This window comes from Callithrix jacchus, chromosome 1, assembly GCF_049354715.1.
Source record: "Callithrix jacchus isolate 240 chromosome 1, calJac240_pri, whole genome shotgun sequence".
In the NCBI taxonomy this organism is placed as follows: Eukaryota; Metazoa; Chordata; class Mammalia; order Primates; family Cebidae; genus Callithrix; species Callithrix jacchus.
In genome coordinates, this window is record NC_133502.1 from 148,085,811 (window position 1) to 148,100,641 (window position 14,831).

General features: G+C 36.0%; 1 protein-coding gene across 3 annotated transcripts in view; it reads right to left on the reverse strand.

Moving 5' to 3' along the window:
• Positions 1–165: 165 nt before the first annotated feature.
• The window catches only part of ERP44 (endoplasmic reticulum protein 44), a 98,702-nt gene continuing 84,036 nt past the window's right edge, over positions 166–14,831 (reverse strand). For all 3 annotated transcript variants that reach the window (XM_002743139.7, XM_078373380.1, XM_078373374.1), the window contains 2 exons: positions 3,493–3,595; positions 166–1,568 (listed from right to left, as the gene is read on the reverse strand). In XM_002743139.7, the coding sequence (XP_002743185.1) occupies positions 1,467–1,568; positions 3,493–3,595 (205 nt within the window). In that variant the 3' untranslated portion in view covers positions 166–1,466. The remainder of the gene's footprint in view (positions 1,569–3,492; positions 3,596–14,831) is intronic.

Below are 14,831 nucleotides of genomic sequence, written 5' to 3' on the forward strand. Positions count from 1 at the left end.
TAGAAAGCTCCATCCTACTTTCTTAGTCACAATCTGGTACAATATGCTAAATATATCCCTTATCACCTTATTAACATTTATTATTCTGAATAAAACTATGTAAACTATAAATCATGCATAACTAGGAATTATAAGCTGGTTTTTAAAAATAACAATCATTAAATATCCATTATAAATATTCATTTTATTTTAAAAGAACTGGAAGATGTTACATATATTACATACTACATATAATGGCACATGTCAGCCTTTTAAGCTTAAAAATCATCTCTCCCCAAACTGGGATTGATTTATACCCAAGTATGAAATGACCCTTGGCCTATAGCACCAACCCAGGACCAGAGGAAAAGCCAATTTTGATCCTGTCTGTCCTCTGGCATTGGGCTTCCTGATACGACACTGAGGGTCTCCTCCCTCTGGTTTTAGTCCCTGGCAGTATTAAGGCCTGGCACAGGGACCCATCTTACTGTATGCTGCAGGCCTGGGAAATCAAGGAATCTAGAGGGGGTAGGGTCCTCTAACCATTTTATAACAGAAAAAAAAGTAAATATGTATGTTCCTTGTTTTTGATTTCTACAACTATAACAAGACTCTACAAGAAAGAAGCAGGTTAGAATTACTGAAATACAATTTATCTGCTGGTTTTTCCCTTTGGAAATTGAAGTCTCATAATAGGAGGAGCCTTAAAAGTCATCTAGTTCTGACTGGTAACCTGTTCCACTGTCACCTCCCTTTCCCAGCTTTACATATAATTCATTCAAAGTTTTAAATGCCATCCATATGCCACATTTTTAGACAAACACAGAAGCTTAGTAATACTTTTCACTTTCTTTTTCTTGGTTCATAAGGACAATTCCTGCCAAATGTTCTGTCTTATAATTCTCCTCCGCTTCAAAGTATGTTTAAGTTACACATTAAGAATCCAAAAAATACCACTATGGAATTTTCATAAGTAATATCCAACCAATCAGCAAAACACAGTACACAGTGTGAAAATTTTAATTTATTCCCCTCCCAAGTATCCAGAATGTATATCCCTTTAACTTTGAGAAATGAGATACTAAAAATACCAACAGAATTGATCGTAAGAAAAGAAAGAAAAGCACATACGACACAGAAACATCCCTAAGTCCTCCCTACCCTAGTAGTGCAAGTTAATGGTCAGTTTCTGGCAATGTCACCTTTCACTTGATTTATTAAAATTTTACAGGACAGATTTAAAGTGGATATAGGCTTCTGATTTTTATTTTTTTAACACTAGCAGTTTTTTGTTTGTTTGTTTTTTAAAGAGGCTATATTAAATGACAATGCATTTTGAGTCGGGGAGAAAAAAATTAAAAACCCAAAACTTCTTTCAGTTTATTCAAAATAAAAATACACATAGAATTATGAAAATATAGGTTTACTATTTCCACCATGTAGGTTGATGCTGCTGTTGAAAGGCTTACAAACTGTTTTTCAAGTTTTTAAAGCTCATCTCGATCCCTCAATAGAGTATACCTATATTCACTGGGTGCTAGTTTCTGGAAGGAGCTCTCAGGTGGACTGCTTGCTACATCTTGGGCTTGCTACAAAAGAAAGAATAAAACATTTTTATACCAATATAGTTTATGGTGCAATAATATTTTAATAATAGTATTCAATGAATGGTAGTTCCCCAATTATTTGCTTCTTAATCAAAAAAAGATAGCAACCATGTGCCAAAACAAGAGATTTAAGTGTGAAATCTTGCTTTCCCCATTTCAAATGCTCTTCTTCAGATTCTCCAGGGCAGGGTTTGCCACAGGGCCATTAACTGTGGACTTGTTTACATTTACTGAGGTGTGGTGGAAGGAACCAAAATACTGACACCTGGGTGCTTTCCTAGACTAGTCTGCAGAGGCAGCAGAACCTTAGGTTGGCCCAAACCCTTTCCTATTGTGCATGCCTGCTAAGAGAATTAACAGCACCCACTCTAGATATTGGCTTAGTTATCAATTACCAGGATACCAGAAGTTATTACAGCTTAGTTGAAATAAAGAGGAAAGCAAACAGTTCAATACTGAAATAAGTTTCTGTAGTATTTTACTTGTGTACCAAAAGTAGACAAAAATACACAGTGAAACAAGCTACTTCCAAGAGTTTTAAAGAATAGCCAGTGCAGTATATCCTCTATTTCTAAATTGTGAGCTCAAGAGCAGGCCTGATTGTTCTCCTCATTTTAATATCCCCTGTAGTTAACATAGGCACACAGTGCATATATTACATACTATATGTAATGGCACATTAATTCTAACAGGAAGCAATGTGTCTACAAACTATCATGTTCCTTTCACAATACATTTTTAATTTTTTTAGTGAGATATATGTTTGGATTAATAAGGCTGAAATTAATTATATTACTATAAAAGAAACATTTATTTGGTACCCTCTGTTAGTACACAAAGATGAACAAATATAAGTTCACTGTCTAATGAGAAAATTGAAACCAATCAGGATAATACAATAATGGTAAATTACATCTTTTCCTAATCTAATAAAGTATTATGCAGGCCTTCTTTTCTGAGGAAAATAATCACCTTTGGGTTATACAGCCAACAAGTTTGACTCCTACAGTTTCTTAATTATAAAACATCTGATCTCATTTTTAAAGGAAAAAGCATGATGTTGGATTCCTATAGAGAACTCTTGCCTCTGAACCTAATCTGACTCTTAAATAAGGTAAACAAAAATTCACTCAGTTTTTATTTTCCTTTTATTAACAGAAGTTCTACAGGCAAAATAATGGATTTAAGTTCCAAGCTTATGAAATAGAGGGTTTTCCCTCTCGGTATCATGGTAATATGCATGATAGAAATCATAATGCATCAAAATGCAAATTTAGGGCTGTTTAGTACAGTAGGAACAGAAATTACTTGTAACAGAAGTTACAAGGTAGAAATAGTAAAATTCTCAGGTTAAAAAAAAAACCATAAAATTTTGATGAAACAGTTGTCAAGTATTCTAAATTACAAATGGGAAAGCTGCATTAAACTGGAAAGTTTTGAGCATTATGAACAGTGTATTTGTCAAGGCTCTTAGAATGATTTAGCAAGAATAACAAATCATTACTTTCTTTATAGTGTGGTCAATCTTCCAGCCACAGAGTAAGGCTTGGACAATTATTGGAATCCACTGATTTCTTCACTGATTTATCTGCTTTAGATTCGTATTTCCTATTCCCATTTAAAGCCAAATGTATTTTAACCCTGTTATAGCCATATTCCACAGAGGTCACATTCAGAACACTTTTATATGATCAAGAAACCACATTATAATATTCTTTCAACTTTTCTGAGGACCTAACATTTTAAAAATTAATTTGAAAGGATAATTTCTACTCAGAATTTCTTTACAAAAATATTCAGAAGCTCAAGCTCAAGCTGATGTGAGAACTTCGGACCCTCTTCAAGGCTAACTGAAAAAGGAAAAAAAAAAAAAGAGTTCCCATTGAAAAAGAAATAGGAGTCCTACCTCTCCTGGGGCTGTATCAGTTGGGTCAGGTCCATGATGGAATTCTCTGTGCAGTTTTCCAGAATGTAAGTCAAATACGAATTGTTTGAGTTTTCCAGGAATTCTGAAACCACAGTCAAATAAAATTTAAACTGTTAAAACAGCCTTACCTCTATTTTACTAACTTCACAGTATTAATTTTGCTAACCTATGATCCCACCATCCTACCACAACTACTGTACACCAGGTGTGTGTCAAACATTTTTACACGGTTGTAAGCATAGTATCCAGATACTCAGTTTTGTTTTCCAATTCCTGTACTTGTTTCATAGAAAATTTTCCATGCTTATCATTAAGGCACATTATAGTCTATCAAGATGCTGTACCCTAAGTTACCTAACCATTTTTTCTTATTGGGCACTTATATATTTTCCTAAATTACATACATGTAACTAAAAAAACCTTTTGTTCTGCAACATCACAGTAAAAATAACAGGGCTCAATGGAAAAACAGTTAGGGGCTAACTACTTAAAACTATGCAGCTTTGTAACCAAAGTACCATTCTGAAGCTATAACAAAAATACTAGCACCATCCAATGTCCACCAGCATTGAAACCAAGTGTCCACCAGGTGATACTCTGCAGCCTTACATAAAGCTTGTGAGCCCTCTTTTGAGGTTCAGTTCCTTGAGGGCATTCACTAGACAGTAAAAACCGATTTCATAAAATTAACCGGAACCAAGGCATAGCATCTTCATGCTTTTCTCCTAAACGGGGAAATGTCTTCACGACTCCTTCAAACCACACATGCAACTTCATTGGATAGCTTAACATTGTGAAAAGCAAAGCACTTCTGAAGATCATTAAACTAGCTTTTATATACACTAAGAAAGGCACTTCCCCAGGACTCAGTTGTTTTGGAGGTCTTCATATACTCCTATGCCATTCTCTTTATGACAAAGCTTATTCTGATGGCTTCTGGACAATCTGAGGATAATGATATATGAAACGACACAACTTTGCTTTCTGTGGACATTATTCTCTTAATTACCAGTTATGTATGAGCACATATGCAGCACAGAAATATGCACTGTGGCAGAAAACACCATATTAAGCTAAGCAAATTTATATATCAGGCTTTCTTCTTTGAAGTATTTCCCTGAGTTGTATATAATAAAGTAGGATTACTGGGTTAACAAATAAGAGCTTTTCACCAAGTGTGAGCAAATTATACCTACAGAACATCATCGGTTTCTACCATCTGTTCACCTATTTGTTCTTTAAAGTCTTGCCAGCATGTTTGTCTTTTTAAAATTAAAATTGGTTTTGCTAATTCTATAAGGAAAAGAATACCTGCATTTTAATTTACAATTTCTTCAAAAATTAAGCATTTTTTCATTGCTTGTATTTACATTTCTGTTCATAGGAATTGTCTGCCTTCTAATTGAGATCTTGGTGCTTTAAAACTTATATATTTTAAATAGAAACACTTTTTTATTCTGTTACAAGAATTAAAATGCAGGTCCACATACACTTTAATTCCTTGGGTAGAATTTATTGACTTTTAAAACCATTATTTTTTTTTTTTGGTAGCAAAGAATAGCTGGCTTGTAGTTAGTATTACCAGTTTTTCTTTTTATCCTCTCCTGAGGTCCCGGAAGTGCTGTTTCTTCCCTTCAATAACTCCCACTGAGATGTACCAACCAAAAACTTCATTGTATACCCATTTTGGCTCCCCACTAGCTCCAATGCAACAGAGACCAGCAGGTGCCAAATGCACAGTTTACAAATACAAATGACTGTCAGGTAGCTGTATTGACAGAATGCCTCTGAAAGGTTCTCTGGTGCTGAAGTAATTGCACATGCACCAGAGATAAACATTGAGAGGAGATCAATTTAAATTTAATCTGACATCATCTGTCACCGACAGCAAGTGGTCAAATATATCCATTCAATCCATAGCATTGCAAATGGTCTATAGTGTTTAAGATAAAGCTTTTGCTAGTTTGTTTTATGAGGCCCAAAGATTATCACAACTAATACAGTATGAACTGCTTCTTCTAGTCAAGAAATAATTTATGAATGATTAAATCTTAAATGTGACAAATTCATTGAAAACACTCAAAACACATTTTTCCAAGTTGATTTTTTTCCCTTGTCAACAGATGAAAGAAAAAATTGTGTGCAAAAGGAAAAGATGAGAGATAGGATGAATCTGAATTGATGCAGTAGAAAAACAGATTATAAAACAGCTCTTATCCAGCTTGTGTCCAGAAACTAGCCATCATTATTAAGAAGTAACATTCAGTGAATCAACAATAAATTGTCAAGAAAACAGACAACGTGGTAATCTCCTAAGCAGGAAAATATATAAGCCCTTACCATAATAAATATTTTATATATATCACACTTTAGGGTAAAACTGTTCTAATTAGAACACCTAAGTGTTTCCCATCCTATAGTTACTTTTTTGTTTATTTACAATTCTTTATTTTTAGGTGAGTCAAAATTTTGACACAGTGAAATGCACAAATGTTAAGTGTATGAACAAACTTTGACAAATGCATACAAGGTAGTAAGTATTTTTATTTCCTAAAATTTATATACAGCAGAATTCACTTTTTTAGGCTTAAGTTTTATGAGTTTTAACATGTGCATAGCATTTGCTACCAGCTCTACAAACCAGGTACAGAACAATTCCAACACCCTTTTTAAGTCAGATCTTCCCCTTTCCCACAACCCCTAGCAACTGCTGACCTTCTGTGATGTCATTTGTACAAAATCACAGAACATGTAATTATAAGAATGGCTGTTTTTTCACTTAGCAAATTGCATTTGAGACTCATTCATCTATTTTTGTATTATAAAAAGATCTGTTCCTGTATTCATTGCTGGGTATATCCCATCAAGTAGATACACAATTAGTTTATTCATTCATCAATTCAAGGACATTCAAGTTCTTTCCAGATTCTGATGATTATCAGCAATACTACTGCAAACATTTGTGCACAAGTGTTTGTGTGAACTCTGTCTAGAACAAATACCAGGTTATATGGTAGGCATATGTCTAACTTTTAAAGAAACTGCCAAACTGTTTTCTAGAGTGGCTGTTTCATGCTGTAATCCACCAGCAATGTATAAAACTTACAGTTGTTCCACATCCTCATGAACACCTCATATTATCAGTAATTTAGGCATTCTAAAAAATATATAGTGACTAATGATGCTGAGCACCTTTCACGTGTGTTTATCTGCTATCCATATATCTTCTTCACATTCTATCAGTATCTTTCACAGAACAAAATTTTTAGTTTGATGAAGACCAATTTATCAATCTTTTTCTTTTATGGGTAGTGCTTCTGATACTGTAAGAACTCTGTGAAACCCCAGGTCATGAAGAGTTTCTCCTATGTTTGTTTCTAAGAGTCTTCTAGTTTTATCTTACATATAGGTGCATGATAAGTTCTAAGTTAACTTTTCATAGAAGGAAATTCTTTTTTGGTATGAGGACATTCAGTTGGTCTAGCACCATCTGTTGAAAAAACTATCCTTCCTCCACTGAATTGGCTTTTCACCTTTAAAAAAAAAATCAATTAACCGTATTTGTATGTCTATTTCTAGACACTCTCTCTCTTCTCTTCCATAGTTCTATGTACCTACTCTTTCACCGATACTACAGTGTATTAATTATCTTAGATTTATATTATGTCTTAACACCAGATAACATGAGTCCCCCAACTTTATTTCTTTTTTAAAAATGCTTTAGCTATTTGGTTTAACTTTTCCATATAAATTTTAGAATCTGGTTGTCTACAATGAGATTTTGACTGGGATCACATTAAATTTACTGGTCAATTTGACTGTATCAAGTGTTGTAATCCATGAATACACTATGCTTGTTTATTTTGGTTGTCTTTGATTTCCTTCACCAGCATTTTGTAACTTTCAACATACAGATCCTGCACATGTTTTGACTTATAACTAGGTGGTTTTTTTTACCCTTCCTTTTGGAGCTATTATAAATGGATTTTTATTAAAAAAAATCCTGGTTTCCAATTGTTCATTGTCCTTGTATAGAAACACAAGTGATGGTTTAAAAAGTTAACCTGTATGCTGCTCAAATCACCTATTAGTTCTAGGAGCTTTTTAATAGATTTGCTGGTAATTTCTACACAGACAATCATGTCATATACAAAGAAAGTTTTATTTATTTCATGTCTGAATGCCTTTCATTTAATTTCTTGTTCTATTGTACTTGCTAAGCCTTCCAGTACAATATGAAAAGAGGTGGTGAGATTGGACATCTTTGCCTAGTTCTCTATCATACAAGAAAGGCATTCGGTCCTTTATCATTAGATAATGACATTAGCTGTAGGTCCTATATAGATGCCCTTTAAAAGACTGAAGTTTCCTTTTTAAAAAATCTCCCCAATCTCCATAACCCCCAGCTTCTGGTAACAACCATTCTACTCTCTACCTCTATGAGTTCAACTTTTAGTACTCTGCATATGAGTGAGATCATGCAATATTTGTCTTTCAGTGCTTGGCTTATTTTACTTAACATACTGTTCCCTCCTGGTTCATTCATGTTGTTGCAGATGACAGTATCTCATTCTTTTTTAAGGTTGAATAGTATTCCAGAGTGTATATGTAGCACATTTTCTTTATCCATTCATCTGTAAACAGACATTTAGATTGATTCCACATCCTGCCTATTGTGAATAATGCTGCAGTAACATAGGAATGTAGATATTTCTTCAACATACTGATTTCGTATGTTTTAGATAGATACCCAGTAGTGGAATTGCTGGATCATAGGGTAGTTCTATTTTTATTTTTTTGAAGAAACTCTGTAGTGTTTTCCATGACTATACTAATCTACAATTCCACCAGCAGTGTGCAAGGGTTCCCCGTGTTTTGTTTTGTTTTTTTTTTTAACACATCCTCACCACCACTTTTGTCTCTTATAATAGTCACCTGCTATGGTCTGTATATGGTTGGTCTGTCTCCACCAAATCTCATTTGAAATTTTATTCCCAACATGGAGGTGCTGGTAGGTGGGACCTAATGAGAGGTATTTGGGTCACAGAGGCAGATCCCTCATGAATGGCTTGGTGCCATTCTCATGGTAGTTGAGTTCTAGCTCTAGTGAGATGGGATTAGTTTTGCTGGGATTGAATTAGTTCCTGTGAGTGGATTGTTACAAAGTTAGGACGCCCCTCAGGCTTGGCCTCTCTGCATGTGCCCACTTCCAATCTGACTTTCTCTGCCATCTTTTAAGGCAGCATAAAAGCCCTCACCAGAAGCTACACAGATGCAGGCGTCATGCTGCTTCTACAGCCTGCAGAACCATAAGCTAAATAAACCTCTTTTCTTTATAAATTACCCACCCTCAGGTATTCCTTTACGGCAAGACAAAGACACAATTCTTTTTTTTTCCCCCATAGGTTATTGGGAGTACAGGTGGTATTTGGTTACATCAGTAAGTTCCTTTAGCGGTGACTTGTAAGATTCTGGTGCACTCATCACCCAAGCAGTATACAATGCACCTTATTTTGTCTTTTATCCCTCACCTCCCCCTCCCACCATTCCCCCCAAGTCCCCAAAGTCCATTGTATCACTTACACCTTTGTGTCTTCATAGCTTAGCTCCCACGTATCAGTGAGAACTTACAATGTTTGGTTTTCCATTCCTGAGTTACTTCACTTAGAAAATAGTCTCCAATCTCATCTAGGTCACTACATATGCTGTTAATTATTTCCTTTTTATGGTTGAGCAGTATTCCATTGTATATATGTATCACAGTTTCTTTATCCACTTGTGGACTGATGGGCACCTGAGTTGGTTCCATGATTTTGCAATTGTGAATTGTACTGCTATAAACATGCATGTGAAGTATCTTGTTCATATAAATGACTTCTTTTCCTCTGGGTAGATACCCAGTAGTGGGATTGATGGATCAAATCGTAGTCCTATTTTTAGTTCTTTAAGGAATGGCCACGGTCTTCCATAGTGGTTGTACTAGTTTACATTTCTACCAGCAGTGTAGAAGTGTTCCCTGATCACTGCATCCACACCAACATCTACTATTTTTTTATTTTTTTACTATGGCCATTCTTGCAGAAGTAAGGTGGTATTGCATTGCAGTTTTGATCTGCACTTCCCTGCTCATTAGTGATGTTGAGCATTTTTTCATATGTTTGTTGACTATTTGAATATCTTCTTTTGAGAATTGTCTATTCATGTCCTTAGCCCACTTTTTGATGGGATTGTTTTTCTTACTGATTTGAGTTCGTTGTTGATTCTGGATATTAGTCCTTTGTCAGATGTATAGATTGTGAAGATTTTCTGTGGGTTGTCCAAGATACCATTCTAACATCTCTGATGATTAGTGATGTTGAGCACTTTTTCAGGTATCTATTGGCCACTTGTGTGTCTTCTTTTGAGAAATGTTTATTCAGATGCCTTACCCATTTTCAATCAGGTGGTTTTCTTACTATTGTTTGGATTCTTTATTTTTTGAGTATTAACCCCTCATCAGATGTACGGCTTGGAAATACTTTTTCCCATTCTGTAGGTTGTTTTTTTTCCATTTTGTAGATGATTTCCTTCACTGTGCCGAAGCTTTTTAGTTTGATGCAATCTGATTTTTCTATTTTTACTTTTATTGCTTGTGCTTTTGGGGTCCTATCCAAAAATTTGTGGCCCAGACTAATGTCATGAAGCTTTTCCCTGTTTTCTTCTACTACTCTTAAAATTCCAGGTCTTACGTTAATGTCTTTAATCTATTTTGGGATGATGTTTGTATATGGGGTGAGATAACGGTCTAACTTCATTCTTCTGCATGTGGATATCCAGTTTCCCCCGACTTTTCCCAGCTCCATTTATTGAAGAGATTCTCTTTTCCCTATTGTGTGTTCTTTGTACTTTTGTCAAAAATCAATTGACCATAACCAGGGTCTCTAGTTTGCCAGGATTTTGTTGAGGAATTTTGCATCTAAGTTCATGAAGGATATTACACTGTAATTTTCCTTTCTTGTAGTGTCCTAGTCTGGCTTTGAACGTGTTTAAAAGTGTTCTCTCAGGCTGGCACATGTCTATAATCCCAGTGCTTTGTAAGGCCCTAAGTGAGAGGATCACTTGAGGCCAGGCCAGGAACTTGAAACGAGCCTAGAAAACAGCAAGACTCCATCTCTACAAAAAGTAAAAAAAAAATTAGCTGGGCATGGTGGCACATGTAGTCCCACCTACTTGGGAGGCTTGAAGTGGGATTACCTCTGCAGTGAGTTATGATTGCACCACTGCACACCAGCCTGGGTGATAAAGCAAGATCCTATATATAAAAAAAAAAAAGTTTCTCCCTTCTTGAATTTTTCAGTAGTTTTAGAAGGAATGGTCATCAGTTCCCGGGCTTTTCTTTGATGGGAGACTTCATTACTGATTCAATCTCTTATTTGTTACTGGTTGCTATTGGTCTGTTCAGATTTTCTGTTTCATGATTCAGCCTTGGTAGACTATATGTATCTTGTATTTTCTTCTAGGTCATTAATTTGTTAACACATAATTATTCATTGTAGCCTCTTATCCTTTTGCATTTCTGTGGTATCAATTGTAATGTCTCCTCTTTCATTTCTTATTTTTTGAGTCTTCTCTCTTTTCTTCTAGCCAAAAGTTTTTAAATTTTATCTTTTATTATTATTATTATTATTATACTTTAAGTTCTGGGGTACATGTGCAGCATGTGCAGGTTTGTTACATAGTTATACACGTGCCATGGTGGTTTGCTGCATCCATCACCCCGTCATCTACATTAGGTATTTCTCCTAATGCTATCCCTCCCCTAGCCTATAGTTTTGTTAGTCTTTTCTATTGTTTTTCTTTTCTTTTTTGAGCCGGAGTTTCGCTCGTTACCCAGGCTAGAGTGCAGTGGCGCGATCTCAGCTCACCGCAACCTTCGCCTCCTGGGTTCAGGAAATTCTCCTGCCTCAGTCTCCTGAGTAGCTGGGATTACAGGCACGCGCTACTGTGCCCAGCTAATTTTTTATATTTTTAGTAGAGATGGGGTTTCACCATGTTGACCAGGATGGTCTCGATCGCTTGACCTCGTGATCCACCTGCCTCGGCCTCCCAAAGTGTTGGGATTACAGGCGTGAGCCAACGCGCCCGGCCTCTTTTCTATTGTTTTTCTAATCTCAATTTCATTTATTTCTTCTGATCTTCATTATTTCCTTCCTTCTGCTAAATTTGGACTTATTTCTTCTTTTTCTAGTTCCTTGCGATGTAATATTAGGTTGTTTGAGATCTTTCTTGTTTTCTGATGTAGGTGTTTACTGCTATAAAACTTCCTTCCTAAAACGATTTTTGCTGCTTCCCGTAAGTTTTGTTTGGTATGTTGTATTTCCATGTTCATTTTTCACAAGATAATTTAAAATTTCCCTTTTAATTTCTTCTTTGCTCCACTGGTTATTCAGGAACATGTTTAATTTCCATGTATTTGTGAATTTTCCAATTTACTCACTGTTAACAATTTCTAGTTTCATACCATTGAGGTCAGGAAAGATATTTGATACCATTTTAATCTTCTTAAATTTGGTAAGACTTGTTTGTAGCTTAACACGTGATCTATCCTGGAGAATGTTCCATGGGCACTTGAGAACAATGTGTGTCTTGCTTCAGCTGAATAGAATGTTCTATATATGTCTGTATGTTAGGTCCATTTCATCTAAAACAGTTTACGTCCAAAATTTCCCTATTTTTCTGTCTGGATGATCTGGCCATTGCTGAAAGCAGGGTATTGAAGTCCTCTACTATTACTGTGTTATAATCTCCTTTCATATATATTACTATTTTCTTTATATATTTTGGTGTTCCAATGTTGGGTGAATATATAATTACTATATTCTCTTGCTAAACTGACCCCTTTATCATTATATAATGACCTTGTTTTACAGTTTTTGATTTAAATGCTATATAATTATAGCTGCCCTGCTCTCTTTTGGTTTCCATATGTCCAGAATATCTTTTTGTCTCCCTTCACTTTTAATCTACCTGTGTCCCTTATAGGTGAAGTGAATCTCTTGTAGGCAATTTATAGTTGGGTATTGGTTTTTTATCCATTCAGCCACTCTACATCTTTTGGTTGGAGAATTTAAGCCATTTACATTCAAAATAATTACTGATGGGTAAAGACTTACTACTGCCATTTTGTTAACTGTTCACCAGTTGTTTTGTAGATCCTTTGTTGCTTTCTTCCTCTCTTTCTTTTCTTCCTTTGTGATTAGGTCATTTTTTTCTAATGATATGCTTTATTCCTTAATTTTTATCTTTTGTGTATTTACTAAAGTTTTTTGCTGTGTGGTTACCATAAAATATAATTATAATAGGGTTTTAAAAATTTTATTTTGTGTATTTTTTCGCTGTGTCCTGTGCTCATAACAGGTTATTTTAAGCTGATAAAAACTTTAATCACCTTTAAAAAAAAAAAAACCTACACTTTTACTCTACCCTCTTCACATTTTAAATCCTGGTGTCATAATTTACATCTTTTTATATTGTGTATCCCTAAAATCATTTTAGCTATTAATAGTTCTGTCTTTTATCCTTCATACCAAAGCCATAAGTGATTTATATACCACCATTACAGCTTAGAATATTGTCAATTTGACTGTATACTTACTTTCACCAGAGTTTTATACTTTCATATTTTCATTTTATTACTTACTGTCCTTTTCTTTCAGCCTGAAGAACTCCCTTTTAGCATTCCTTTTAAGACAGGTCTGATGGTAATGAACTCCTTCTGCTTCTGTTTGTCTGGGAAAGTCTTTAGCTCTCTTTCATTTCTGAAGGACAGCTTTGCTAGGTATTAATATAATATTGCTGGTTGGCAGTTTTCTTCCTTAAGCACTTTGAACATAATTGTCCCATTCTCTCTGGTCTATAAGGATTCTGCTGAGGAAACTGCTGCTAGCTATACTGGAACTCCTTTACAATTTATTTGCTTTTCTCTTGCTGCTTTCAGAATCATCTCTTTATCCTTGATTTTCAATAGTTTGATTATGTGTTGGTGTAGTCTTTGGCCTAAATCTGATCGGAGGTCTTTGACCTTCCTGTACCTAAGTACTTATACCTTTCCTCAGATTTGCAGTGATTTTTTTTTTAAATGAGCTTTCTACCCCTTTATTTCTCCTTTCTCCTTCATTTATTCCTATAACTTGAAATATTTCCTCTTTTAGTGCTGTAAGTCCATAAACTTCCTTCATTCTTTTTTTCTTCTTTGTATGCAAATAAGCTATATATTTGTTTTGTTTTTCAGCTCCAGAATTTGTTTAATTTTTAAGAAATATATAATTTCAATCTCTCTGGTAAACTCATTTTGATAACTTGTTTTCCTGATTTTATTGAATTGTTTCTCAGTATTTTCTTGAAGTTCATGGATCTTACTTTTTAAAACAATTATTTTGAATTCTTTGTCAGGCAGTTCATATATCTCCATTTCTTTGGGTCAGCTTATGGGAGATTATCGTGTTCTTTTAGTGTTATGTTTATGTCTCCTTGGTTTTTCATTTCTTGTTGCCTTATATTTATGTCTTGGCATTTGAAGATTTAGAGACTTATTCCAGTCTCTGAGTGGGTTTGTCTGGGAAAGCCCTTCACTAGTCAGTCCATTCAGGGATTCTAGTCCAGCTGCCTGGTATAGTCCATAGTTTGGCTTGCTCTTGAGTCTTCACACTGGCTGACCTAGTGCCTGGATCAGCAGGTGGGTGAGCTTGGTGCCTGGGTCCCATCAAGGTAAGCCTAAAACTTGGATACACTGGGGTGAACCTGTTGCCTGGTTCTGTGGAATGGGCCTGAGTCTAAGAGGGCTGGCCTGAAGCCTGGATCCACTAGGGCTGACCCGGAACTGGGGTGGGCCTTGAGCCTGAGTCTGCAGGGGCCAGCCAAACAGTGGGATGAGCCTGGTGCCTGGGTCTTCCTGGGTCTGCAGAGGTAATCCTTGGGTCTGCAGAGGTAATCCTGGAGCCTTAGTCAATGGAGACTGGCCTAGAACCAAGGCCTGCTAGGCTGAACTTGGACTCTGTGTCTACTGGACCAAACCTGTATCTTGGGTCCTTGGAGCCTGCAGCTGGCCTAGTACTGGGGCAGGTGTAGAATCAGGGTCTGTCAGAGCTGGGCTGGAATGTAGGGTCATGATTGCTGGCCTGGTGTCTGAAGCCATTGAGGCTGGTCAAAAGCCTAGAGCTGTGAAGTCTGGCTAGAGCCTGGGTTCACTTGTGTTGGCCTGAAGGCTGAGTGTGCAGGTGCTGGCCTGGAGGTCAGGTCTGCAAAGGCTGCCCTGGGTCCTGGGGCTTCAGGGGCCAGTC